A 27,283-nucleotide genomic window follows, 5' to 3' on the forward strand; every position below is an offset into this window, starting at 1 on the left:
TGATCTTTCAGGCAGTTGTCCAGTGGGGCTCCTTGCGACTTTTGTATTGTATTGTATTGTAATTGCATTCATATAGCGCTTACTACCCCTGACGAGGCGTCAAAGCGCTTTTTAGGCGAGTAGAAAGCTACTCCGGAACCCATAAAGGATTAGTGTTGAATTAGTATAGTGAAATATGAAAGTAATTTGAATGGTAGATATTAGTCAATTATTTGGATGGAGAAGGATAGCGGAGGGATAGAAGAGGGGAAAAAAGGTTTGCATTTATATAGTGCTTGGTACTCCTGAGGGGTTTTGAATAGTTTTTTTGGCAAGTAGCACACTACTCTGCAACCCATAAAGGATTAGTGGTAAGTTAGTATAGTCAAATATGAAACATAACCACATGCTGCATATTACACCACAGGTGAACAAGGAAAAGAGAAAACAATTTTGCCATTACTTGCCTTGCCCCAGAATGAAAAGTCTGGTGGTCATGTTCCCAAAGACCCAGGAAAAACCTAGGAACTGGACCAGACTGTACATGAAGAGGTAGCCCTTCTTCAGGTGTCCAAACGGGAGTGGCCAGTGCCCCTTGTCCCACACAGTTCTAGTGGGGCCAGTTTGGACTTGGGACCTGTCGGGCCCAGTGAGCGCTGAGTGCTAGGCCTCTGAGAGGGGCCTGATGCCCTCCCACCAGCTGCATCAGACCTCCCTGGTTCACGACTGCCTAGACCCCCCTTTGGGTCCCATTGACCTCAGCTGCTCTACCTACATTCTTATTCTCTGGCCGTCAGAGACTCAGCACGGGCTCAGTAGTCACCTCCCCCTTACTTGCCTCCCCAGAAAGGAGCTGGGACTAGCCCTAGGGCCATGCACATGGCCCATTCAACGGGGCATCCAAGGACATGGGGACAGTCTAGGGCCTTACCCTCTGCAGCTGCAGATGACGTGTGGCTGGAGCCTCTCATCCTGTTTGGCAGGGGCTTGTCTAGGACTTGAGAGGGGTTGTGCCACAGCCCTTCCCTAGTCTCCCTTACCTCTCAACCCTTGGTATTCAGTGCCTGCTTCTCCTCGCCCCAGGGCGGATTGCCTAGCCAGCTGCTGGGGCCCTTGCCAGACTCACAAAGGGGCCATGTACCGTCTTCTCGTCCACAGAACCGGGGATGTCTTCCGGTAGGTCGAGCCATCAGCTGCTTTTCAGGCAGATTGTTCCGCAGTCCTGAACCGCAGCTGCTCTCCCTGTTTCAGCCACCCCTCTCCAGACTCGACGATGGACAGTATCCTTCAGGAAATCATTGCGGCGGGTCGCCGCCTGGAGGGCATGGATACCAAAATGTTAGAACTAACTGCGAAATCGGGGTCTATCCAGGCCATATTACCGGTTTTAATGACAGGGTGAAAATGGTGGCACACCACCTATCGACCATAGTAGAGAGGCTCAACTACATCCCAGACCAGGACCCGGAACAATTTTATCTCCATAACAAACTCACTGACCTTGAGGACTGGAGCCACAGGGACAAACTCTGCTTTTTTGACTTCCCAGAAAGCGTGGACGGGTTTGACACCTGTAGCTTCGTCAGGTACCCCATCCCAATCTCGTAGTTCTTGCCTTCTAACCCCCTCCGGAGAAACAGCAGGCCTACCGAATTGGCCGCAGCGCGTATCAACGATGGGGAGAACGGGGACCCTCATCGTTTGCTTCCTCTGCCATGAGCAAGTTCGGCAAATCCTGACTGCGGCCAGTGCACACTGTCTATAAGACTTAGAGGGCCACGAGGTTGGAATTATGGCTGACTTTTCCTGGGAATCCAATGACAAGAGGAAGGCCTTTCTTCCACTCCGGCCCCAGCTGAGCAAGCTGGACATCACATTCAGCCTTTTCGAACCAGCGCACATGTCTCTCACGATGGAAAGCAGGTCCAAAGGCTTCCTTGAACCTGGGGAATTGTGATCTTTCCTGGAGAGCCTCCTGAAACGGGGAATGTACATGGCCCCTACATAGTCATACACGGTGGCTCAGCCAGCGGACATCCTCCCCTTGAGAGCTGTGGACCGGAATCCCCGTAGGGGTAGCCATTAGGAAAGATTTCAGGACCGCTTGACCAGGTCCCAGAGTGGCAAGGACAAGGCGATCCAGATGGTGGCAGATCTTACACAGGACTGAGAGTAAGACAAGACTAGCTTCTCGCAGAAACCCGGTTTGACCGAGGTGCTACTCTGGGCAGTGCCTGATTGTGCCTCTGTGCCCTTCCAGTGGACAAATGAGTATTGCAATATTGCTTAAGTGACTGTCTCCTGTAATGCTATTTTGATGTTTGTCTTTGGTGCCCTTCGCTGTGCATTATTGATTGTTGCTGATGCAGTGTGTAGCTAGATTCCTGCCCTACCAAACGTGCGTTTCTTGTTGTATTTCAAGCCAGTTTACTGCATTCAGTGGTGTACTGTTGCTTTCCTACCTTGCATGCTGACTGTGTTTTGCTGCTCCTTGGTTCCTGTACCCCAAAGCTGCCTGCATTGCTGCTGTGTCCTTCTCTCATCCTCCCCGTCAGCTCTCCAACCCTGCAGCCTGGCTGGTCCTTGAATTTTCCCAGGGGATGCTGCTGTGGATCCTGGCTATTGTCTGGGGGCTTGGGAACCTACCCATGTCCATCTGGTGCCCTCGCTTTCAATCCCCCCTCCCTTGCTCCGGTTGCCTTTACCCAGGCCTCCCCTCCCTATACTTCTGTGGCTCCTCTGCTGCCCTTGCTGTATCCTCCCTCTAACTTGGGGACTCCTGAGCATTTGCAGTGCTCCAGGTTTGTGGTCTTTACCGAGGCGCTGGACGTAGGTTCCTTGGCGATCTGTCTTTGGTCCCTTTCCCTTCACTTGCACTCCCTAGACCTGCCCTTGGCTTGGGACTTCCTCTCTGGCCCTTCTGCTCCTCCTGCCCCTCTCCTCACCCCCTCTCAATAGTAGGGCTATTCTTTCCCCTACCTTCACTCTCCCTGGGGTTCCCCCTCTTTCCCCTCTCTGCTTTTCTGCCTCCCTTCTCCTGTCCCCTTCTCCCTTCTGGGTTCCTGTTTACTCTTTTTTCCCTCCTTTCCCCTAAGCTACTTACCCTCACTTTTTCCCCTCTTCCCATCCTCCTCACCCCCACCTTAGCGCTACCACTCCTCAATGGAGCTACTGCAATCTGCCTCTACAACCCCCTGCAAGCTATCTCCTAGAATGTGAATGGCCTCACCCATTTTCTCAAGTGCAAGAAAGTACTAGCATACCTCCAATCCAAGTGAGTTGATGTGGCCCTCTTCTAGGAGACCCACCTGTCACCTGTGACAGGATTGAGTGGGGTTACCTCTTTGCGACGCCTCAGTGAGGACTTCATAGCTAAGGTACGGTGGCTTTCTGACTACCCCACTGCTAGGTCAATCGCGGGGTTTTCACTCTGAACCCTTCCCAGTCCTCAGTTGGACTCTGCAGGGCTGCCCGTCTTTGCCTCTTCTCTTCTTCCTTGACATGGAGCCCTTGGCTTCTTCCCTCTGCCATTCCTGCAGAAAACAGGCATCCCTACCCCCGGGGAGCATCGATCCTTTACCTCTACGTGGAAGGCATTCAGCTCAGTCTTTCAAATCTCACCCATTGGATCTCGGCTCAACTGAACATAATCTCTGACTTTGCGGCGCTCTTTGATCAACTGTGGCAAGAGCGAGGCCCTAACAATTTAGCAAGTTACCACTCGAGCAACGGTGTCTACCTATCCCTTTCAGTAGATGCCTTCTCGCTTCAGATAGCTGGCAATCTGCATCAACCATGGTCTAGATCATATGGTGGCAGACACCCTTGACCCGCTGTTGGCACGCACGAGATTGGACTACAATAAGGGGTTTCACCTCGGTCTCTCGCTGGGGGGGGTAGGACTCGGGCGGTCAGGATGGTGACCCTGGATGGTGAACCTGCCGCGATTCACCTATGTTCTAGGTATAAACCCCTTGCTTGTGCCACTCCCACTCCTACAGTTGGTGGATAGAGTTATAAGGTCCTTCATCTGGGGGTTGTCTCGCCCCAGGTTGGCCAGTAGCAGACTCCTAGCCCACCGCTCATGCGGCGGGCTGGGCCTACCCTCAGTTGAGCATTATGTCTTGGCCCTGCACTTAACACAGCTTGCCTATATGCTCCTCCAGACCCAGGACCCTCCCATTGTGGATGACAACTGAATGCACCATCCTGGGGTGCCCTTGGGAGATGTACCCTATTGGCATGATGCCCCCGCCCCTAGCACAAAGAATTCAATGCGCCAGTCGATGGCTGAATCCTGGTTGTGAGCCCACCACCTCTTCTCGGTGGACGCTCACCTTCACGACCATGTGCCCTTTTGGTGTGATACTGGTCTTTGCATCTGTGGCGAAGTCCTTGATAGGGGCATGTGGCACGCTGCTAGGATCCTCATCCTCCATCATGCGCTCGCCCAGGGGGCCCTCAATCTTTGAAGCACACCGTGAGGAGTTCACCCTGCCACCTCATCACTACTGGCTGAACCTCCAACTGTTTCATTGTCTCACCCACTGCCAGGCCCCTAGCCCTTGTCCCTTCCGCCCTCCCCAGTGGTTTCCTACCTTAAAGTGTGGGGATGCTTGGGGTTGACGGGGGATGTACAGTTTTTACAGCCTACTGACTTGTCATCTGTATTCTTTGCTTATGCTTGACAGCCTGTGCACCAAATGGCAGACTCACCTTCAGGTGGAGTACGAGGCGGAGGATTGGGAGGAACGGAGGCTCTAGGTGGTGGAGCCACGGAAGCCCAGCAGACATTTTTCCGGCTGCTCCATATGTTGCTTGCAATGGAGAAGAACCGTGTTCTCCGGCATTGGCGCTTCGACCCAAGCATGAGGAGTGGCTCTCGCCCATGTACCATCCTGCTAGTATGAGCTAGCTAGTCCTTTATAACCTACAGGACAAAGCGGAGACCTTTGTCCGAACCTGGGCACCTGCAGGACGGTGTTAAGCGAGCAGCGCTGGCTGAACGATGGTTCTGTTGGGCTTTTGCGGTTCCCCAGGCATGGGTGCTGCCCCCACGGGCTGTTTCTTGGACCACTGCTGCCATCACGGGTCTGCCACTGGGCCTCCTCTCTAGGCCGTCTATTTGAGCCCCCTCTACCTCCCTCCGGTTTCCCCTCAACCCTTTCTGAACGTACCCATTCTTCCTCCTTCTTCCATCACTCACTCAACTACACTTGTCCTCTCCCTTCTTCTCTCGCTATCTTACTTTCCTCCTCTCCTTTTGTACCTGCCCCTTTCTCCCCCGGGTTCTTGAGGGCTCCCCCCTTCATCCTACTCTTGTACCCAGTTCGCCTGCCTAAACATCGGACGATTCTGGCCCTCACACTGCTGTGATGCTGCCTCCCATTTATATATGCGTGCCCATGTGTGCAATCTTCTCGGCAGGCTGCCACTACATTGTACTGTTTGGTATACCTTTTGTTTGCTTCTCTTCTGTTCCAAACCAGAATAAAGAAATGTGAAAAAAATAATCATAAACAAATATGGACTGGAACACTCCCCAGAGTAATTACCAGTGGCAGGGATGAAATCAAGCATTTCACCTATTACCTTTTTGGGTTTCTCTGTGAGACTCAGTAAGTGTTCAAGGTCTCGTTTTTCCAATTGATTACTAGAACTCTCAACACACTTTGAAACTATTTTAGCAGTTCAACCAACCATCACTGGAAGTGACTGCTCCAGGAAGCCCAAAATGAGTAGAATTTCATCCACAAAAAAAGTTTGAAGTCTACACAACCTGTGAATATACACTCTATCATGGCACTATTTATTATTCTGCATGCTATAGATTCGTCGCTAAATGGAATCCATAAAGATATTTACGGTGGGAAGTTATTTAATTGCCTCAAATTGTAAAGCGCTCTGATATCCTTCGGGATCAAGTTTGCGCTTTATAAAACTTTATAAATAAATAAATAAATAAATGAATATCCGAACTGCATTTAACAGAGTAGATTAGAATCTCCTCTGAAAAGCGTGCCAAAAGCTAGGTCTGGGCCCGAACATGGTGGCGTCCATAAACTTGTCCAACCCCTTCACGAGAATTAAGGTGAATGCCAAGTTAAACATATCCCTTAGAACTCTTAAAGGCATCCAGCAAGGTTGCCATTTATATATTATCCAGGTCCGCTCAAATGATAAGTGGGTATAATAAAAGCACCCTGTTTGCTGAACAGATTCTGTGCTTCTTGAAAAAGCCAATTCATTCCCTTCTGGGACTTGCACACGTGCTGAAATGATTTCAAGAGGTATCATGCGTTTGTATCAATGATAAAAACATTTTGAGGGATGAAACTATCTAATGGTCCAACTAACAACCAAGGGCCAGATGTATGACCCGTTTTTGTATAGGCAAACGGGTTTGCAAACCCGTTTGTCTATGCAGAAACATATTGGGCCATGTGCATTGACTATTTAGCGAGTCACAATTTTTTTTGCCACTTGCTAAATAGGTTTTGCGACTAATGGTCGCAAAACACTCGCAATTACCACCTACTTTAAGTAGGTGGGAATGCATTTGCAACTGGGAAGGGGTCCCCGGGGGACCCCTTCCCATTTGCAAATACATGCAAAGTAATTTTTTAAGGGCAGGCCCTGCCCTTTAAAAATGAAATGAAAATTTTCCATTTTTTTTTTATGCATACCATTTTCCTTTATGGAAAACGGGCTGCATTTAAAAAACGAAAAGCTGCTTTATTAAAAAGCAGTCCCAGACATGGTGATCTGCTGAGCCCAGCAGTCCACCATCCCTGGGAGGGCTGGCATTCGCAATGGGCTTGCAAATTGGGAGAGGCTCATTAATATTAATGAGCCTCACAATTTGCGACTCCATTGGGAATCGCAAAACAGTGTAAACACACTGTTATACATTTCATTTCGCGCCTCGCAAATTGCGACGCGCAATGTGTCGCAAATTACGAGGCGCTAAATGAAAGAGTAGTACATTTGGCCCTAAATGTGCAAAAACAAAATTTGTCATCTTGGTGTACACCTGTAAGCAAATACTACGGACTTTTATAGAGCAAACATACTCAACTTGCAAAAGACTTTATACAAAGATATACTGATAGAGGAGGTTAGAAATATCGACGACCCATAAAATGTACTGCGTAAAAATGTATATTATACCCAGTATGTTGTTTGTAGTCCAGACTTCACTACTCAGTTTCTCAAAAGGCATTCATAAGAAAGCTTAGCATACATTCATCAGCATCAATAACACTGTCAAGTGGTTAATCCAGTCTTTTTCAGATCGATTTATGAAGGGCGTGTGGGTTTCATTAATACTGAAGGTATGTAGCAGCAGCTGAAATGAAACCAACATGGGAGTGGGAGTGGGAACCAACGCAAAACACCTGACTGTCTCCTGAACAGAAGCACTCTCACATCTCTTTAGGGAATCTTCTTTGGATGGCAAACACCATGGACTACTTGGGAATATTTTAGAATCATTTAAAATTAACCTCTTCTATTGGGGTCATACTGTTCAAAGCGACAAACTTCCTATCTACAATGTCTCCATCATAGGGGAATGAGACTTTCTGCCAAGGAACACCAGCAGGACTTTAACAGAGTGGACTCATGAGTCCCACTCACACCTGGGTGACCTCATTGTTGATGGAATTTTAAATTGTTATTTAAAGAGGACTTACATCTTTTCCAGACAGCAATACTTTTCATCTCAATCAGTTATTGCATTGGGCTCAGTAAGGACTGCAGAGGGAAGAGGGGTGGAATCTTACTAAAGTTGAGATTATATTTTCAAAGAATTTGGCTGATAAGGTAGCTTCTCGTCTACATAGAGCACTGGAGTCGGAATGGTCACCTCCAAAACAATTTACAGAAAGGTCTGGACCTCGAAACTGAGAAGTGACATGTCTAACGAGTCCTGGGTAAATATCTGGCAAAGTGCAAGTAGTATGCTACTCTGCATGGTAAGTGGTTAAAACCCAGTGGGTTATCAGTTATTAGATTTAGTCTTGTGCTCGCAGGGTAACCATTCTGTGCAGTTACTACAATTTCTTTTTGGTAAATGAATTAGTAGAAGTTAGCTGTCATCTTTAGTAGGGCTATCTGAGTTCATGCAAATGACTGGCAGGATGAACAGAGGGGTAAGAAGAGACTAGGTACTGCTGAGCTCGAGCAGGTGAAGCTAGAACAATAGGTTTCGTGTCATAGGTAGGTGTGACCACCTCCCAGACAGGACTTATTGTGTTGTGCTGGGGTGGGGGTGCTTTCCAGCACCACCAGACTGCATTGCATGGCCCATTTGGTACCCTCCTTGCATACACCAGTTTGAGCCATTTCAGGAACTCTTGGTTCCCGTTCTGGCGGGAAACTGGCAAAGAACAGGGAACCAGAGGAGGGGCTATCCAGCCCCTCCTCTGGGAGAGATCCCAGAGTTGTTCCAACCCTTTCCTTGGGTATTTAAGATACCCCCATGGGTGAGTCCTTCAATTCGTCGTGGAACAAGATTAACCTCTGGAAACAAGACACTCTTCGACCTTCTTAAAATGTTGACTTTCTTAGGAACCAAGACTGCATCAAGGAAGTATCGTACTGCGCCTGGTCTCACTATTCTTCAAGTCTTCTGCCTCGCCTGTGTCTCTGGGCAGAAGTGGTATGGGCAGAAAGGCATACAGGAGGCCTGAGCTCCACTCGAGACAAAAAATGTCTCAGAGAGAGAGCCGCCTTGGAAACTCTAGCGCGCAAAACTGCTGACATTGTGCGCTCTCTGCAGAGGCAAACAGATCTAACCAAGGCTTTCTCCACTGTTGAAAGAGACCTTTTGCCACGTTCGGGTGGAGATGCCATTTGTGATCTGCTAAGCATCATCAGCTCAGTTTGTCCACCCTGGCGTTCAAAGAAGCTGGCAGGTGTTGAACCACCAGGGAAATACCCTGCTGTTCAAGCCGTGTCCAGAGTCGCAGGGCATCTTGAAAAAGAGTCTGCAACCCCACCTCAGCCTGTTTGATGCAGTACCACATTGCGGTGGTGTGGTCGGTGAACATGAGTACCAGCCTTCCTTGGATGGAGGGTAGAAATGCTTTCAATGCCAATGGATCACTCGGAGCTCCAACAGGTTGATGTGAAGTCCGGATTCCGCAGAGAGAAGTGGAAATCAGAGTCCATCCCAGAAGTGACGTATCTTTCACTACTGTGAGATCTAGCTGGGAAAAAGGAAAGGGGTCGGCCTCTGACCCAATCGCGGTCTATTATCCACCACGGCAGGTCTTCTGAAGTTCTTTCCCAGATCTGGACCATGTCGGAGAGATTCCCCTGATGCTGCACCCACTTGAACTTCATGTCCCACTGAAGAGCCTGCCATATGCCATCTGGCATGTGTCACTAGCAGGATGGAGGCGGCCTTGAGGCCCAGAAGTCTTAGAGTCAGTCTCACCGAAATCCAGGATAGAGGCTGAAAGATTGGTATCATAGCCTGAATATCCTGAACCAGTGGCGGTGCGTCCATTAGGGGCGCTGCCCCACTAAAGCCATGGGCCCCATTCAAATTGTTTGTTCTACTTCTCCGACGCTAATTCCAATCAGGATTCCTTTGATTGGAATTAGCGTCGGACAAGTAGAACGAGGGACGTCATGCTGAAGGGGGTGGGTGGGGGCTGCGCCAGCTCTCCTTTTCTCAGGGCGTTTGAGTGACATCAGGCACGGCACTAAATAGTCACGTCACTGCATTACTTCTGCGCATGTTCTTTGTTGAGCTGATCATATTTACGATCAGCCAGAGCATGCGCCCTACCCTTCCCCTTAGGAGACCGAGGGTTGCTTCATGCCGCAGCCCCCGGTCTCCTAATGGGCAGGAGTATCCCTGCCCTCAAGCCAATCCTGGCCCTGCCACGTAGAAGGATTGCCAGTGACGTTGCAGCTGTTCCTGTTTGTTGAGGCAGCGGGACCCCGGCCCAGGAGCAGTCGAGCAGAGGTGGCAGAGGTGGCGCGGACCTGTACGTTTTCTTTCATTATTTTTTAATTTTAAACTTCCCCTTCGGCCTCCACCCCCGCGTGACCCCCCACTTCCCTCCCCCGCGAGTATTGCGAGCCGTGACTTCCCTTGTGTGTGTAGGCACGGTAGGCTAGCTCTTGAACCGTTGCGTGCGTTCCCGCTATTATAAACCTTAAGTTAAGAAGACCGGAGAACTTTTCTTCAAGTTCTGGCCACAGCTGCCGCCTTTGCTTTGCAGGCTGGCCCCACGTGCCTCTACCTGACGAGAGCCCTATATAGCAGCAGGGTGAGGGAAATAGAACGCAGATCACGGTCATCCACAAAGTGCTTTTAAATTCTCCAGCGTAAACTACACATGCAGCCAACGTTGGTCTGATGTGATTACACGCGGGGGCATCGAGGTGCATTGTAAAATCTGTTAGAAATTAATGCGCACATAGATGTACCGCAACTAAGACTGGCGTGTTTTATTAGCAGTGGTTTCAAGCTTCGTCTCGTCCATTTCCTTTAGTACCGCACTTCGCCTTACAGTAGCATTTCAAGGCCTCGTAGAATTGAAATCCTAGCCACAGCTGTCCATTGAGACTAAACAGCACTTCATTAAACTTAGCTGTTTCATTATTCTGCATTTAGGGAGACATGTAATTTCACTCAGTAATGCAAGCAGCATTTTACCAGCATTGCCCTGCAGAAAAACGCGTCAGCTTTGTGACGTTTACATAATACTTAATACATATTCCAAAAAACTGTGCACATGCAATATTCTGTCAAAATACGTTTTAGAAGATGGTTGCTACCTACGTCCCGTCCTTAAAGTATTGTGATAACGGGGAACCTGTGACATTTTTGGGTCAGTTTTAGTTTTATGCAGGTGCTCGTTCTGTTCCCAACTAAAACGATGCCTGCCTTCCGATTGTGCAAATTAACAAACAGCATTAAGAATTGAGTATCTTTGAAATAAATAGAAAACGATGGCTTGCGTGATCTTTAAGGAAGTGCACATGGAATACATAAGGGAAAAATGATAGTTCATGCACAGAAACTCAACATGCAATCACACCAGAGTGGATGCAAGCAAAAGGCACCACATATAAATTTGAAGCATCCCGGTTTTATTTGGAAACGTGTATATGTGCATGGAAAATGTGGGTTGTTTGCTAGACATTTGGCCACACCTTAGCTTTGTTTCTTTAAGGGTGCTGATCCAAGCTTTCTATGGGAAACAGTATATGTCTGTAAATATATACACCGGCATCATCGTCTTAGTTGTATGCAATCTGTAACACAGTGTACATTTGCTAAGTAGTTTGTGGGAGTGAAGGTTACCTGTTTGTTTTTAAATTGTTAATTATATGATGCGCTCTAAGCAGATTACCTTATTTTGGAATCACCTCATCAGTATCAATTGTCATAATGCCTATTTGAAAAAGTGCTAAGGCAGTGCCAGTTGAGGACACGGGAAGCGTGCTGCCAGGTCTTTATCCAGCTTGCTGATGCTGTCAGAGGGATGGGAGGTCCTATTCTTCTTGTGAGTGAATGCCTCACTCTGCTGCGGTGGGGCTGTCTGTGAGTTATCATCTTGTGTCTTTGCTTTCGCTGGGCTGATTTATTAAAGGTTTTGCCTGTGTAAACTTGTTAAGTGCCCACCATGCATTCTGGATCACTTTTGTGTTTTCCTGTTTTTGTGACACAGACTGTCCCCGCACTCAAGGTTGAATATGGTCAAGTCCTAACACAAACAACAAACCCTCTCACTTTTTAACTGGTCGAGTTCGAATATTCTTTTGAAAGTGGAAAATACGTATTTACTGTACATTGCTATTGGATTAACTCTTTGTGGATTTATGTGTATTTAAAAATACATTATGGATTCACCCAAGGTTGGTGAACTGTTGTGAGGGTAAACGGTTTCTGCTACTGAAAATACACTTCTTTTTCTATTGCTACACAGTGAGTGGCTTACATTCAGTGGAATTCAAACCTGTGACTATAGCTTTCATAAGAGGGGTAATCAAGATATTTCACTGAGCATCAGGATGTGTGCCATCATTTGTTCCAGGGGTACCTGTGGCTCGTTCAATCCTCCCGCCTTTTCTTCTCCGGGTTGCTTGTGTTTGAATTCCCAGACACACCTATGTAAACAGCTGGGCACATTTACATCAGCATACGCAAAGATTGTCCAAATTAAAAAAATTGGCAATTTCTTAAATGATAAATCATTCAATCGTATTGCTTTATTAACCTTCCTGCTTCCTCAAATTTGCTTGAAAATGCACCATTTGTCCACTCTTTTTTCAAAATTGTATCGGGGAGAACCCCCCACCCCATGTAGGTTGTTCGGGCTCGCTTGCCGCAGTGCATTACGACAATCATTTTTGCGCCTCACCACTTTCAAATGTCACCAGCCGCCACTGTCCTGAACTCACCGTTCGGAAGGATAAGCCAGAAAGTGCCTTGTGTCCACAACAGTTCCGATGAAAGGGAGCGTTTGTGTGGGAGTCAGGTGTGACTTGGGCATGTTGATAGTGAACTACAGCAAATGCAGGAGGTCCGCCATAGTCTGGAGGTGGGAGACAACAACCTGGGGCAAGTCTGCCTTCAGCAGTCAATCGCCTAGATAGGGGCACGCTGGTACCCCTGATCTGCGCAGTTAAGCTGAGGCCACCTCCATCACCTGAGTGAACACCCAAGGGGTGCTGGTAAGGCCAAAAAGGTGCACAGTGAAATGAAAATTTTCGTGGCCAACCGTAAACCGCAGGTAACGCTGATGAGCAGGCAGGAAAGGGAAGTGAATTTAGGCATCCTGCAAGTCTAATGCTACCATCCATTCTCCTGGGTCCAGGGCAAACACGGCCTGAGACAATGTGAGCATCCTGAATTTCTCCTTTTTGAGGAAGTAGTTGAGAGCTTGCAGATCTAGGAGAGGACGAGGCCCTTGTACTTTTTCAGGCCCAGAAAGTAACGGGAATAGCACCCACACCTTACTTCTGGCACTGGAACCCTCTCTATGTCTTCCTTGGCCAATAGAGCCATAACTTCCTCCCAGAGGAGTGACAGGTGAACCTCTGTCAGCCGATCGTAACATAGAGCCATGGAGGGAGGGGCAGTCACTAAGGGGAGGGAGTAGCCTGTCCGACAGGTGGATTCTGCAGATTGCCCGAAGAGTCTACTCTCCCCAGTGAGTTAGTTGTATCCAAGCCACAGCGTATAGTGAACTTCACTGCATCTTTCCCGTCAGTAACTACTTGAGAGAGAATGGTCCAGGCCTCCTCCAGGACCTGTGGCAGCACCTGCGCAACTGTTCCCCACAGCGTGTGGGAATATCAGCCCAATAAGCATGCAGTTTACTGACCACAATGCAAGGCTGGCAAAAGAAAAAATGTTCTTTGCCAACCTGTCCAACCTCTTGGATTCCCTGTCCGGGGGAGCCGCAGGGAACGCGGTATGGCAAGTAGTGGCTTGGGCCACCAAACTCCCTGGAGTAGGGTGTTGGGTGAGCAAAACTGTGTCCCCTGGAGTAAGGCGGCGGGCAATGGTCTTATTCATAGAGGCTCATGTACTGGGTTGGGAACAGGTCCCTAGAAGGACGTAGGAGAGGGCTTAGTTGAATGGAACTAGGAGTTCAGAGAAGGATACTCCCAGTTGCAACAACTCCGTCAAGATACTAGTCTTGACTGCCACGAGGACAAACTGAGGTTGAGGACCTCAGCCGGTATCTGGAGACGTGTCCAGTCCGCTGGCATCACCCAGTTCCTCACACCAGTCCATATGCTGCTCATACTGGAATTCTAAAGGGTCCAGTGACCCCCCTTCGATTGCTCCTCCAGGTTTAATCCTTCAGAATAGGGCCCAGGCTCCAACCTAGGATGCGGGGGTCCTGTCGGCGCCGCAATCAGCATCGGTTGATGCAGCTCCATGTTATCAGGGATCAGAATTGGGCTGGCGCCACTGGTGGGTGCCGGCAGCACCGGTAGCATCCACGTCAGAGCCAGCGCAGGTCGTAGTGGCATGACCAGTGCTGGTTCGGATCCATGGAGGACCCTCAGAGCCAGGGTCAGAGCAGCCAGCACATTACCAGCCATATTACTTCCTTGCCTTTTTAGGTTAGACCATGGAACAGAGTAATGCTCCAATCTAAGGCGCACAGGAGGAGTCGGGCCACTCAAAAATGAGGCGCATGGCCCCATATAACTCTTTGATTTGAGCAGCGGTCGCTCCAGCTCCTGGAAAATTGAGGGGGAGGACAGAATGAGTGCAAACGCAGGTTACGACGAACCAGGCCTCGAGTGCCTATGCTCTTTCGTCTTGCTCGACACATCAAGAGGAAACCTCAAAAAGGAACAACAAAAGTCGCAAAAATCATGTAAAAAACTGACAAAGAGTTAGCTCTTCTCTCCGATCAGCCCTGGATGGCACAGAGATTAAAGAAGTGACGTAAGCGCGCCGAGAAGGTGCCTATATATGTGATGGGGACGTCATTTCCGGCGCAGAAGTTGCCACATGGAGCCGACCGGCACCACCTGCTGGCGCGCAGGGGTACTGTTCATGGAAATTGTAACGGATCCAGTCTGACACCTAAAGAAATTGAAAGGTTAGGAATCTGGGGCTGGATACCTCTATCAGATAGTCTTTCTAAAGAGGTGCAGTGGTTTTAAGCATGTGGAATACCGAGTGGTGGTGCAGAGGAGGAGTCAGTGATGAGCAGAAGAAGAGTGAATGTTCAAGAGACTTAGAGGAGGGTGGGGTGACTGGCAGACAGTAGTGAATGTGAAAATTTGCTTTTTTTGTTGTTGGAGCAAGGATACAGTTAAAATGTTGGAATACTTTATGTTGTATGGTGGTCAGATGCTTTGGTGCCTACTCAGGAGCTTCTTACCTTCTGCTCCTTAAGCCACCTTGTGGAATGTGTCGGTGCCTATCAGCGCACCAGCCATTTCCTCTGTGGCACTGCTTTTGCTGCCGTACTGCTGGACATGCACATCCCCGTTGAGTTCCATTCTCAACCTCAAAACAGCTATCAAGTAGATTCAGCAAGAAAAGTTCCAGGGTGATTGGCTTTGTTGCAACAACTTTCAAGACGCATACTTGAATATACCACTCCCCAGAAAGCATCGAAGTATCTTGAGGTTCGTGGTGGGACAGGACCATTGCCAATACCAAGTCCTCCGATCTGGACAGGTAGTGGCTGGAGTGTAAGGGGGCCATAGTGTGCTGGATTACGGAGGAGACTGTGGGTGAAACTTGAAACGGGAAACAACAGATGGACAATGCTCTGAGGGAAGGTAAGGAGAGCACAGTACCTGCCAGGGTCCTTCCCTGGAAACAGGGCTTCACCCAAAATGACACTGTATCACTTTAAATGTTGAGATAAGTCAACGAGATGAGGGTTTGCTGCTGAACTGTGTATAAATGGTTACATGTCTCAATCCTGAGAGGGGCGTCAATGGAATGCATCCTTCCAAGGTCGACAAAATACCCGCCACTGAAATGCACTGAAAATGTTACCTTCTATAGCTTCAGAATGCTGCAAGACCAACGCAGCGCCAGATCAAAAAAACTTAGGATTGGTCAGTATCGTAGGAAACCACCATCATGTCCTTTCCCTTTTTGACTGTTTTCTTCATTTTATGTATTACTTTTACGTTCTTTAATTTATTTCGCTTGTAGAGGAATAGTTCTATCCACTAATTATGCTTTGTGATGCGAGGATGTGCTGATTACACCAGTGGAGGTGACAGCTCTGTTTGAGGGAATTTTACGGATGTTGTCCCAGACAGCCGTGTGGTAGGGGACATATCTGTCACTGGATACACTGAGGCTGGTCAAGGTTCAGGCCCTGGTGACCCTATAGGATCATGTGAGGGTCTGTCCACCCGTACACTGTCAGGTTTGACGGACTATTCAGGTTTACATTGTGGAAAGTGAGGGCATGCTGCAGATTATACACTGGGGATGAGGGTTCTGCGGCAAAGAAATGCTTTTATGTACAACTATTAACACGTCAGTGTTCTTCCCCAAAATGTACAAATAAAGCAGCTCTTCTATTAAGCCTGTATTTCAGAAAGATCCTAAAGATCATGAATGAAACATATTTTCTAGAATGACCCACATTCTCGCCGTTAGAATACTTATCTTCTAAATGTAAATTGTATTTTATATACATTTGGGTGGGAGTTTTCTCTGGAGAATAAGTGTAAAACTCCAGTTGAAAAACAGTCCATTATATTCAGTAGCGTTGTGCTTGAAAAACAACACTTTTTAGTACAATTTAAACGAACGTTCTTCCAGAAAAAGGCTCTTATTCTTAGTGGTATTTGGTTTACTGCTCTCTTACAACCCGCTGAACTATTTGTCCTGCACCCCACTGATTTGGTACATTCTCTTTGCCTTGTCTCCCTTTGTGAGATCAAATGTTAATGCTTTGTCCTTAATTCTTGGTTGGAGGATGAGATTAGAGCCCCGGAGACAGCCAGAATTGACATATTATTGTGGGCAGTTTTACATAGAGCAAACCTTGCCCAAGGACATAAGAGCGCTTCACAAAAGATACAAACAGCGTTCTGTTTTTTTGGTACAGGGAGATTCGAAACTGCTTCCATATGTTGATTGGTCGGTAGCTTTAGACTCTAGGACTAGGCCACACTGCCTCCATTTTAGAAACATACATTCCCTTCCCTACACCGACGACAAAGCGATTAGTGAACTAACAAGCATTGGAAATGCAACAGGTCTCGGATTTATTCGAGTTAGAGCTAATGGCATTGTAAATGGCAATGTCTTTTAGCCATGTGTTATGGAGTGTATGCATGTGGTGTGTAATGAAATTATGTGGTTTGGATTGGAATTGTTCACCCTGCACACTCACAAACTGTTCACCTTGCACACTCACATACTGTTCACCCTGCACGCTCACACAGTGTTCACCCTGCACGCTCACACAATGTTCACCCTGCACGCTCACACTGTTAACCCTGCACGCTCACACACTGCTCACCCTACACGCTCATACACTGCTCACCCTACACGCTCACAGACTGTAAACCCTGCACGCTCACACACTGCTCATCCTACACACACTTCACACTCTGCACTCGCATTCTGCGCTCTGCACACTCACTCTGCACACTAACTCTGCACTCACTACTCACTACTCTGCACTCACTACTCTGCACTCACTACTCTGCACTCACTACTCTGCACTCACTACTCACTACTCTGCACTCACTACTCTGCACTCACTACTAACTGGTCTGCACTCACTACTAACTAGTCTGCACTCACTACTAACTAGTTTGCACTCACTAATAACTAGTCTGCACTCACTACTAACTAGTCTGCACTCACTACTCACTACTCTGCACTCACTACTCACTACTCTGCACTCACTACTCTGCACTCACTACTCTGCACTCACTACTCTGCACTCACTACACTCACTACTCACTACTCTGCACTCACTACTCTGCACTCACTACTCTGCACTCACTACACTCACTACTCACTACTCTGCACTCACTACTCTGCACTCAATACTCACTACTCTGCACTCAATACTCACTACTACTCACTACTCTGCACTCACTACTACTCACTACTCTGCACTCACTACTCACTACTACTCACTACTCTGCACTCACTACTCTGCACTCACTACACTCACTACTCACTACTCTGCACTCACTACTCTGCACTCACTACTCTGCACTCACTACTCTGCACTCACTACACTCACTACTCACTACTCTGCACTCACTACTCTGCACTCACTACTCTGCACTCACTACTCTGCACTCACTACTCTGCACTCACTACTCTGCACTCACTACTCTGCACTCACTACTCTGCACTCCCTACTCTGCACTCCCTACTCTGCACTCCCTACTCTGCACTCCCTACTCACTACTACTCACTATTCACTACTACTCACTACTCTGCACTCACTACTCACTACTCTGCACTCACTACACTCACTACTCACTACTCTGCACTCACTGCTCACTACTCTGCACTCACTACTCACTACTCTGCACTCACTACTCACTACTCACTACTCTGCACTCACTACTCTGCACTCACTACTCACTACTCTGCACTCACTACTAACTGGTCTGCACTCACTACTAACTAGTCTGCACTCACTACTAACTAGTCTGCACTCACTACTAACTAGTCTGCACTCACTACTCACTACTCTGCACTCACTACTCTGCACTCACTACTCACTACTCTGCACTCACTACACTCACTACTCTGCACTCACTACTCTGCACTCACTACTCTGCACTCACTACTCACTACTCTGCACTCACTACTCACTACTCTGCACTCACTACTACTCACTACTACTCACTACTCACTCCTACTCACTACTCTACACTTACTACTCACTACTCTGCACTCACTACTCACTACTCTGCACTCACTACTCTGCACTCACTACTCTGCACTCACTACTCTGCACTCACTACTCTGCACTCACTACTCACTACTCTGCACTCACTACTCTGCACTCACTACTCTGCACTCACTACGCACTCACTACTCACTACTCTGCACTCACTACTCTGCACTCACTGCTCTGCACTCACTACTCACTACTCTGCACTCACTACTCTGCACTCACTACTCACTACTACTCACTACTCTGCACTCACTACTCACTACTCTGCACTCACTACACTCACTACTCTGCACGCACTACTCACTACTCTGCACTCACTACTCTGCTACTCACTACTCTGCTACTCACTACTCACTACTCTGCACTCACTACTCTGCACTCACTACTTTGCACTCACTACTCACTACTACTCACTACTCACTACTCTGCAACTCACTACTCTGCACTCACTACACTCACTACTCACTACTCTGCACTCACTACTCACTACTCTTCACTCACTACTCTGCTACTCACTACTCTGCTACTCACTACTCACTACTCACTACTCTGCACTCACTACTCACTACTCAGCACTCACTACTCTGCACTCACTACTCACTACTCTGCACTCACTACTCACTACTCTGCACTCACTACTCTGCTACTCACTACTCTGCTACTCACTACTCACTACTCTGCACTCACTACTCTGGACTCACTACTCTGCACTCACTACTCTGCACTCACTACTCTGCACTCACTACTCTGCACTCACTACTCTGCACTCACTACTACTCACTACTCACTACTCTGCACTCACTACTCTGCACTCACTACACTCACTACTCACTACTCTGCACTCACTACTCTGCACTCACTACTCTGCTACTCACTACTCTGCTACTCACTACTCTGCACTCACTACTCACTACTCGGCACTCACTACTCACTACTCTGCACTCACTACTCACTACTCTGCACTCACTACACTCACTACTCTGCACTCACTACTCACTACTCTGTACTCACTACTCTGCTACTCACTACTCTGCACTCACTACTCTGCACTCACTACTCTGCACTCACTACTCTGCACTCACTACTCTGCACTCACTACTCTGCACTCACTACTCACTACTCTGCACTCACTACTCACTACTCTGCACTCACTACTCACTACTCACTACTCTGCACTCACTACTCACTACTCTGCACTCACTACTCACTACTCTGCACTCACTACTCTGCACTCACTACTCTGCACTCACTACTCACTACTCTGCACTCACTACTCACTACTCTGCACTCACTACTCACTACTCTGCACTCACTACTCACTACTCTGCACTCACTACTCTGCACTCACTACTCTGCACTCACTACTCTGCACTCACTACACTCACTACTCACTACTCTGCACCCACTAGTCTGCACTCACTACTCACTACTCTGCACTCACTACTCTGCACTCACTACTCACTATTCTGCACTCACTACTCACTACTCTGCACTCACTACTCACTACTCTGCACTCACTACTCTGCACTCACTACTCTGCACTCACTACTCTGCACTCACTACTCACTACTCTGCACTCACTACTCTGCACTCACTACTCTGCACTCACTACTCTGCACTCACTACTCACTGCTCTGCACTCACTGCTCTGCACTCACTGCTCTGCACTCACTGCTCTGCACTCACTGCTCTGCACTCACTGCTCTGCACTCACTACTCTGCACTCACTACTCTGCACTCACCACTCTGCACTCACCACTCTGCACTCAGCACGCCCCATCTGCCGCCCACACCCTCACACGGCCTTCACCTGGGGTAATTACTGCCCTTATCAGAAACCCGTCCTCCAAAGAAGACCCTTCATGACAAGAGATACTGGAATTAAACAAACACGTCCCGAGTTATTAATTTCCCATATCAGCAACGTGCAATTAAAAACAAAAACGGTTTACAGCTCTCGGCGGGGCAGCGGCCGGGATCAAAGATGCCATGATGTGCCTTCGGATAAAGGCTGCGCACCCGTTGCCATCAATTACATGCAATCATCTCTTTTCCGCAGATAAAAGGCGCCCGAGTGTCTAAACACATATAGTGACTCTGCCACAGAGAGACCCCCCTCACCCATCCCCCCTAACACGGACATACATACGGTTAAACCCCGGGTGAAGATTTAAATAGACTGCACTGCTCCTCGGTCCCCACGTTCAGAAAAATAAATATCCATACCTGGAAGTGGAACATGACGCGCCCTGTGATCTGAGGCACATTAGCGGCAAATGAAATGTTAGCAAAATAAAGGTATGCTCTCTCCTGTTGTAGAAGAGTGAGCAGAGAGTCGAAAGAGAGAAATATAAAAACTACAAAAACAAGCTCACGCGCCGCGCGCTGGTATGCAGACTCCCCCTGGATTCCAGCAGGCGCGTGTCGCGATCCGGGCTGCATTAGCACTGTGGAGAAAAGACCTGGCCGCGCGCACGTTATCCTATGGGGAAACGCTGCGCGCGGCCAGGTCTTGTCTCACTTCGGTGTTCTCAGACTGCTGAGACGCCGACAATAGTTCTCTGGCGAGAACGCGCTTTCAGCGCTTTATAGCCGAGACCTAAAAAGGAATTTTGCTGTAAAGTGCACCTATTATGTGGCCTAGCAATTTAGCTCACTTTCTTTGCCGTCTTGCTCAGTCAAAATCAAAGACTTTTATTTTCACCCCACAACTTTCTAATTCACCAGCTGCCATTGCCTACACCTGTGATTAACTTGTGAACAAAAGTGTACTCAATTCTAATTTGGTAAGCTTTTCTTACTTACTAAAAGTGTTTCATTTAGTCCTCTTGAGTTTACCAACTGACATTTTTGTTCTACTTTTACTAATCCCTATGAAGCATACTTCGAATTGTCATGCCTCGAATCCAGCGCTTCAATAAGCTACGACATCATTAAATATTGGTGATGCAGCATCAATGACAAATTGGTTAATACTCAGTCTTATTACTTTATCATGTGGTCTTATTTTCTCAACCATTTTTTTTAATGGAACTACAAATCTGTCCACTTACTTTGTATCCTTTTCGCACCCAGACATCAAAGAATGGCATCTACTGAGTCTTTTTATACCATACATTGAAAATGCGACTTCTGCTTTACAAACGAAATAAGTTGTGTCTATGACCGTAAAGCTCTTATGCAATTTAATGATAATTTCGAGATCAATTATGTTAGATAATATTTGTCGTGCAGCCTTGATCTACTCCCAGTTTGTATGGGATGAAATACGTGCTGGCTGTAGTCGTGCAAGTTATATGGACAGCAGGGATGCTACAGTATGTACTTGTTGAGGTTGATACCAGAAACAAAGAGCAATGGTCACCCATATGGAGGAACTCAGTGCTTAATTTGTTTTAAAAAAAAAAGTGCACAGTCTCTCGTCAGGGGTAAACTGCAGCTTGCACCACCATTGCCCCAGCACTGCCGGTGGTAGTGCCAACACAACCACTGACCATCACACGCTTACATGTGTGACAATTCACACTATGTCAGTCCCCCGAACCTATAAGAATGGATGGGATGGCAGGTATTAATTACTGTTAATGTATATTGAATTAATAAACAGCTATAGTTGTGCTCATCCCTAATTTAGGCAGACAGCGCCACCATGTTGAAGACTGTCATAAGTGCCAGGACAGAGAAATACATTTTGGCGCCGAACACCGGAAACCACCGGCTCAAATTAAGCACTGGAGTAACTGAAGTAAGCACTGGAGTAACTGAAGTAAGTACTGGAGGGGCAAAGTGTTACAATATAGAAATAGAAAGCTGGGGCCCGATTTAAGGTATGGCAGTATTTATTCTCTCTGTCAGGGTGGCGCAGGACATCACATTCACTACCCAAACAGAGCGGACTGCCACATTTGCAGATCACCTCTGACGAGCAGTGATCTCTGTTCCTTCTGAGGAAAATGTGTCATACCGGTTGATCTGAAGGTACCAAAAGTTTGGAGGGGGGCCATTTTTGTTTTTCGTAGATAAACTCCTTTTTAAAAACATATAACTAATGACTCCCACACCCCAGGAGCTTTTTCCTAGGTGGGGTCATTATTTTTGTTTTCTTCACCAACAGATTTTGTCTGGAGAAGACAGACAGAGAAAAAGGACGAGAGATGCACTCAGTCAGGACATCAGAGTAAGACTTTCGCCAATAGGGTCACCACCAATGGAAAGCAGACGCGTGGCCCAACTCTAAATAGGGTGACAGACTGAGAGTTTCATGGACAGTGTGCACCATCACAAACGTGATTGAGCACCCTGGCCAAACTCTATATCTGGCCCTTAGCTGCAATTTTGGTCAACAGAACATCCCATTAGGACACCATGGGAGCCATGCATGAGATTAATTACACAGCTAATAATTCATGAATCCAAATCTCATTTTAACGTTTAGAACTGCCCTGCTAATGCTTCCCAAAGCTACATGTTCAAACATGAATGCAAGGAGACATTAAGTCATATCTTATCCTGTAAAATTAACATAGTTTTAGGGATTAGGCCGTATAATCTCTTTAAAAAAAAGAATGTAGAGTCTATAGTTCGTCTAATGCTTAATCTGATGAATTTAGCAGTTTCTGGCAGATTGAAAATATTTTAATCTCTGAAAGAAGGTGAATCTGTTTTACAAATTTCATGATTACATGGAAAAACTAACTTGTATTAGGCATCTAAGATATATGACTGTATAATGCTGATTACTGTATAGTTTATAAACAAACTTTAATATAAATCAATATATTGAGAAATAAAACGAAACAGTTCCCATGAGAGAAAGGAATCTGAATATCATTCTGGACATTGAAATACCTAGAGATTAACAAGTAACAACCTTCAAATATTGCATATGCTTTCCCTTGCATAATTACAGTGAGATCAGGCCACTTTGCCACCAATGGGTTTTCAGCGGAGTTAATGTAAATGTAAATGTTTGTATTTTATATAGCGCACTTCTACCCGGAGGCCTCGTAGCGCTGTATTCATACCGCTGCGGAACCCATCCTGGCTTTCCTGTGAAATGTCCACTCCTGGGCACCCCCAAGGTGAAGCCAGGCATCCACAGCGCTGCTGGGGCCGTTGTGGAGATTAAGCAAGCTATTGCCCAGAGTCACAGAGTGGGACCCATGATTAGACTAGGCACCGAGGCGAGAAATATCAAGTCCGGGGAAATTGAGCCCAAGACCCGCCGAGGCGGGAATCGAACCCTGGTCCCGGGCCAGACCTCTGCATCAGGGTCTGCCGCTCTAACCATTGAGCCACACTTCTCCACAACATGCTATCTGTGTAGGACTAAATGGGGCGTAGTCTTATTTGCATAAATCGGAAATATCCTATGATAAAACCGTTTATTTTGTTGTGAATGAACCTTACAGCAAAGGTTAATAAGAGAAACCCCAATTCCCCGGAGGACATCAGAGTGAGAAATACCTGTATAGTTTTACCAGTCTTCATCACAACGTCAGTGCTTTCTGATGCAAGGCTACCTACGTCACTCTCTACCTGGTTGTCAGCATTCAGCACCTCTACTACTACAGGCTGCTCCTGGGGTTCCTGCTGGGACGTGCTATCCGCCATTGTCAACTCTGAACTCTGTCAAATGAAACCAACAATTTTCAGTGTATTGGGCCTAGAAGACCTTTGCATTATGCAAATTTAGTAAATGCATCAATCTAAATCCAGGATATAAAAGTACATTTACAAAAACGTATTTGCTTAATTAAATTTGTTTCACCTTTTTCATACTGCTCCATGTAAAAACAAATATACTTCGTTTGACAAGGTTTATCTAGGTAACAAGGGCCTTATGTAAAAACACTGGCAATTAGTGAGTTCTGGCTCCCTATTAATGATATGTGCCAGAATTGCAAGTGACGCGATAAGGTAACAATGGCTACTCCCTGGCCATGTTTACGGCTCCCATTTAGCCTCAAGTTGCTCGCAGCTTCAATGGTGCAGGTCTTCTCTGCCTGACGCATAAAGCTCTGTCAGGCAATGGACCCAAATATATACAGGACAAACTGGTTCCCTATCTTTATAGAAGAAATCTTAGATCAAGGAATCAACTTCTTCTTTGTCCTCAGCATATTCGTATATCTAGGTTTGGTGGACGAGCTTTTTCTTATCTGGCCAAGTACCAATGGAACATTACTTGTTCGTTCGTTAGGGTAGCACGGAGTTCTGAGGTTTAAACAAAAAATCTTAAAAACTAGTGGTATTAATGGCTGCTTCTCTATTTGTCTGCTGCTTCAGTGCAGCGATACCCCTTCGGGGTGAGTCATTGTGCTATATCAAGTATCCATTAACATAACATCACAGGTCACCTTTCCATACACCATATCTGGCTGTCTAATTGCCACCTAAGTGCCCCTATGTGGTATTGTAGTCAGTAATCAATTAAAGGCCAGGGATTGTGATGCTAGGTGCACTGTAGTCCTCTATCCATCCATTCAGTATTATGCACAGAAAGATACATTTGCAAGCCTCACCTCATGAACACCACTAGGGTGTGCTGCACGTAACTCACTATAGGAGCACCCTCGCCCCTAGATGACAATGCTTATTATCTAAAAGAGACCGTGTTGCTAGCTAGTTACAGATCAGAGAGGAGTTCAAAGCAGTGGCGTAGAATGGGCGGGGTTACAGGGGCGGTTGCTCCATGCACCAAATTCTTAGGGGCGCAATATGTTAACATTTTCTTAAAATCTAATAGATGTGCTTGGGGGTAAGGGTCTCAATACTGGACGGGTGGAAGGGACTCAGGAAGTGCTAACAGTCCGCACTAGGTGCTGGCAACCCACGCTACGCCTCTGGTCGGAAGGCTCTCAATGTTGTCCCCTTCACCTTGGATAATAATTGCTATTTCTTCATTCAAAACTTTGAAATTTGATGTGTAACAGACAGTATCTTCTGTACCACAGAGGAATTATTCCAAAGAGAATTAATGTTTTGCATTTTGTCAGGACATTTGGTACCTCCATGTTTTCCCATCTGAGTAAAATGAAGTTTCAAATTAGGCGCACTGGTGTGCTGTGAATACATTTGTGTTTCCTAATACTGGCCAAACGGAGAATAGCAATGATATGACTACTTTTTGACAGCTGTAAATAAGGGATGTATGACGTTACAACGCATGCTATTACAACGCATGCCTTTACGACGCAAGTTTTACAACGCAAGTCATTACAACGACTTGCGTTGGGGGGCGCTGGATAGTAAATAATACAATTTACTATTCCAACTCCAGTCTCCGTGGATAGTAGGGAAGGTGTTGGAAACTATTCCCTATCCTAGAGCGCCCCCCAGCGCAAGTCGTTGTAAAAGTTGCGTTGTAATGGTTGCGCCGTAAAGGCACTTTGTTGTAAAAGTTGCGTTGTAAAGGATGTTCCCCGTAAATAAGGGCCTGTAAACAATGTTTCTGTGACTTTTGGTTACAGATTATTGGTGGTGCTGCACTGATTTTAGGAATTTTGGTGAATTGTAAGCTAATTACAAGACATGAAAAATGATGAACTATTCCTGAGATTGAATGCACTATGGTGGTAAACAGCTCCCGTGGAACCAGAGCTGTCCTGCAGGTTGTATGTTGGAGCAACGAGTTCCCCAACAATGACTCCCTTAATCACACGGTCTGTACTATGACCGCGTCTCAACAACAATTTATTTTACCACGCATTCTTTTACCACAAATTTTCATGATAAAGGAATGCATGGCAAACCACCCCTTAAAATCTATTCTGAACCCCTCCAACTCCCTAAAATCAACCCCGTTCCCCCACCTCCCACCCCCAAAAAACTTACACAAACCCCCCCAACCTCCTATTAACTAACACTAATCTCCCACCCCCTAAAATCTAACTCCGACCCCTCCCACCCCAAAAAAGGATCACAAACTCCCAACCTCAAAAAACGAACACACACCCCACCATTTTAAAACTACACAAACCCCTCCCACCCCCAAAAAACGATCATGACCTCCCCACCCCTAAAAAGTAACACAAATCCCTCCCACCCCCTAAAAACTAACATACAACCTTCTCCTCCCCAACCCGAACCCCTCTTACCATTCCTGTTCCTCCGACGCTCCTCGGGACTGCCCATCCCGAACACTAGACCGCCTTAGCCTGAACCATGCACATACGTGGTTCAGGCTAAGACACTGTTCGTGCAAGTCGTTGTACGGCTTGCGTGACTGCGGAACTCGTTGTGACGGAGTTGTTGTTAAGGATGTTCCCCGTACTGCATGTGCCCCAGTGCTTAAAAGAATGAGTGCTGGTGCCTAATCTGATTTGAAGCCACGGCCTGTGCAATTAAAGGTCCACAGGCCGAATACCAAGGCTGAGCAGTCCTATATCCACCTCATGTCCCTTTATCCACTTCCAGACACTCCCTGCCCCTTTACCACAATCTTGCAGGTCACTGCTTTCTCCCTAAGTTATGGTCTTTCTCTTTCTGTTTTGTGCGTGTTTCCCTTTGGTGTACTCACTAAATGTCTGATGGGCAAAAATAAGTGTCAGTTCCCCCATATAATTGCCGGTGGCCCCCACCAGCTCAAATTAAGCATGGAAGCACCCTTATATGCATCCACATGCTTTCATTTTGGTCCTGAAGCTAGGTAGCTTGCACCAAATCTTGTTCAACCTCAGCTGTTGCTGTGGCCTGGATCAGATAAGACATGCTAAGTTCCAACCACTGACTGGCATCTTTCGGCTCCTTTTGGGTTGTATAACGGAACCACGCCTGCAATTTTATTTCATGCATTAACAACGCGGTCCTTACAACGGATCCGTTTTTAACATGCATCCCTTTACAATGAATTTCGTTGCAAAGGCATGAATGGTAAAGATCACCCACAGCCACCCTGCCCT

General features: G+C 47.0%; 1 protein-coding gene across 3 annotated transcripts in view; it reads right to left on the minus strand.

The window, feature by feature from the left end:
• The window catches only part of RPGR (retinitis pigmentosa GTPase regulator), a 430,193-nt gene that overhangs the window by 102,457 nt on the left and 300,453 nt on the right, over positions 1–27,283 (minus strand). For 2 of the 3 annotated variants that reach the window (XM_078658265.1, XM_078658264.1), the window contains one exon: positions 23,847–24,008. The exons of the other annotated variant lie outside the window; for it this stretch is intronic. In XM_078658265.1, the coding sequence (XP_078514391.1) occupies positions 23,847–24,008 (162 nt within the window). The remainder of the gene's footprint in view (positions 1–23,846; positions 24,009–27,283) is intronic. 3 annotated transcript variants of the gene reach the window in all.

The sequence above is a fragment of the Lissotriton helveticus genome, chromosome 8, assembly GCF_964261635.1.
Source record: "Lissotriton helveticus chromosome 8, aLisHel1.1, whole genome shotgun sequence".
Taxonomy (NCBI): Eukaryota; Metazoa; Chordata; class Amphibia; order Caudata; family Salamandridae; genus Lissotriton; species Lissotriton helveticus.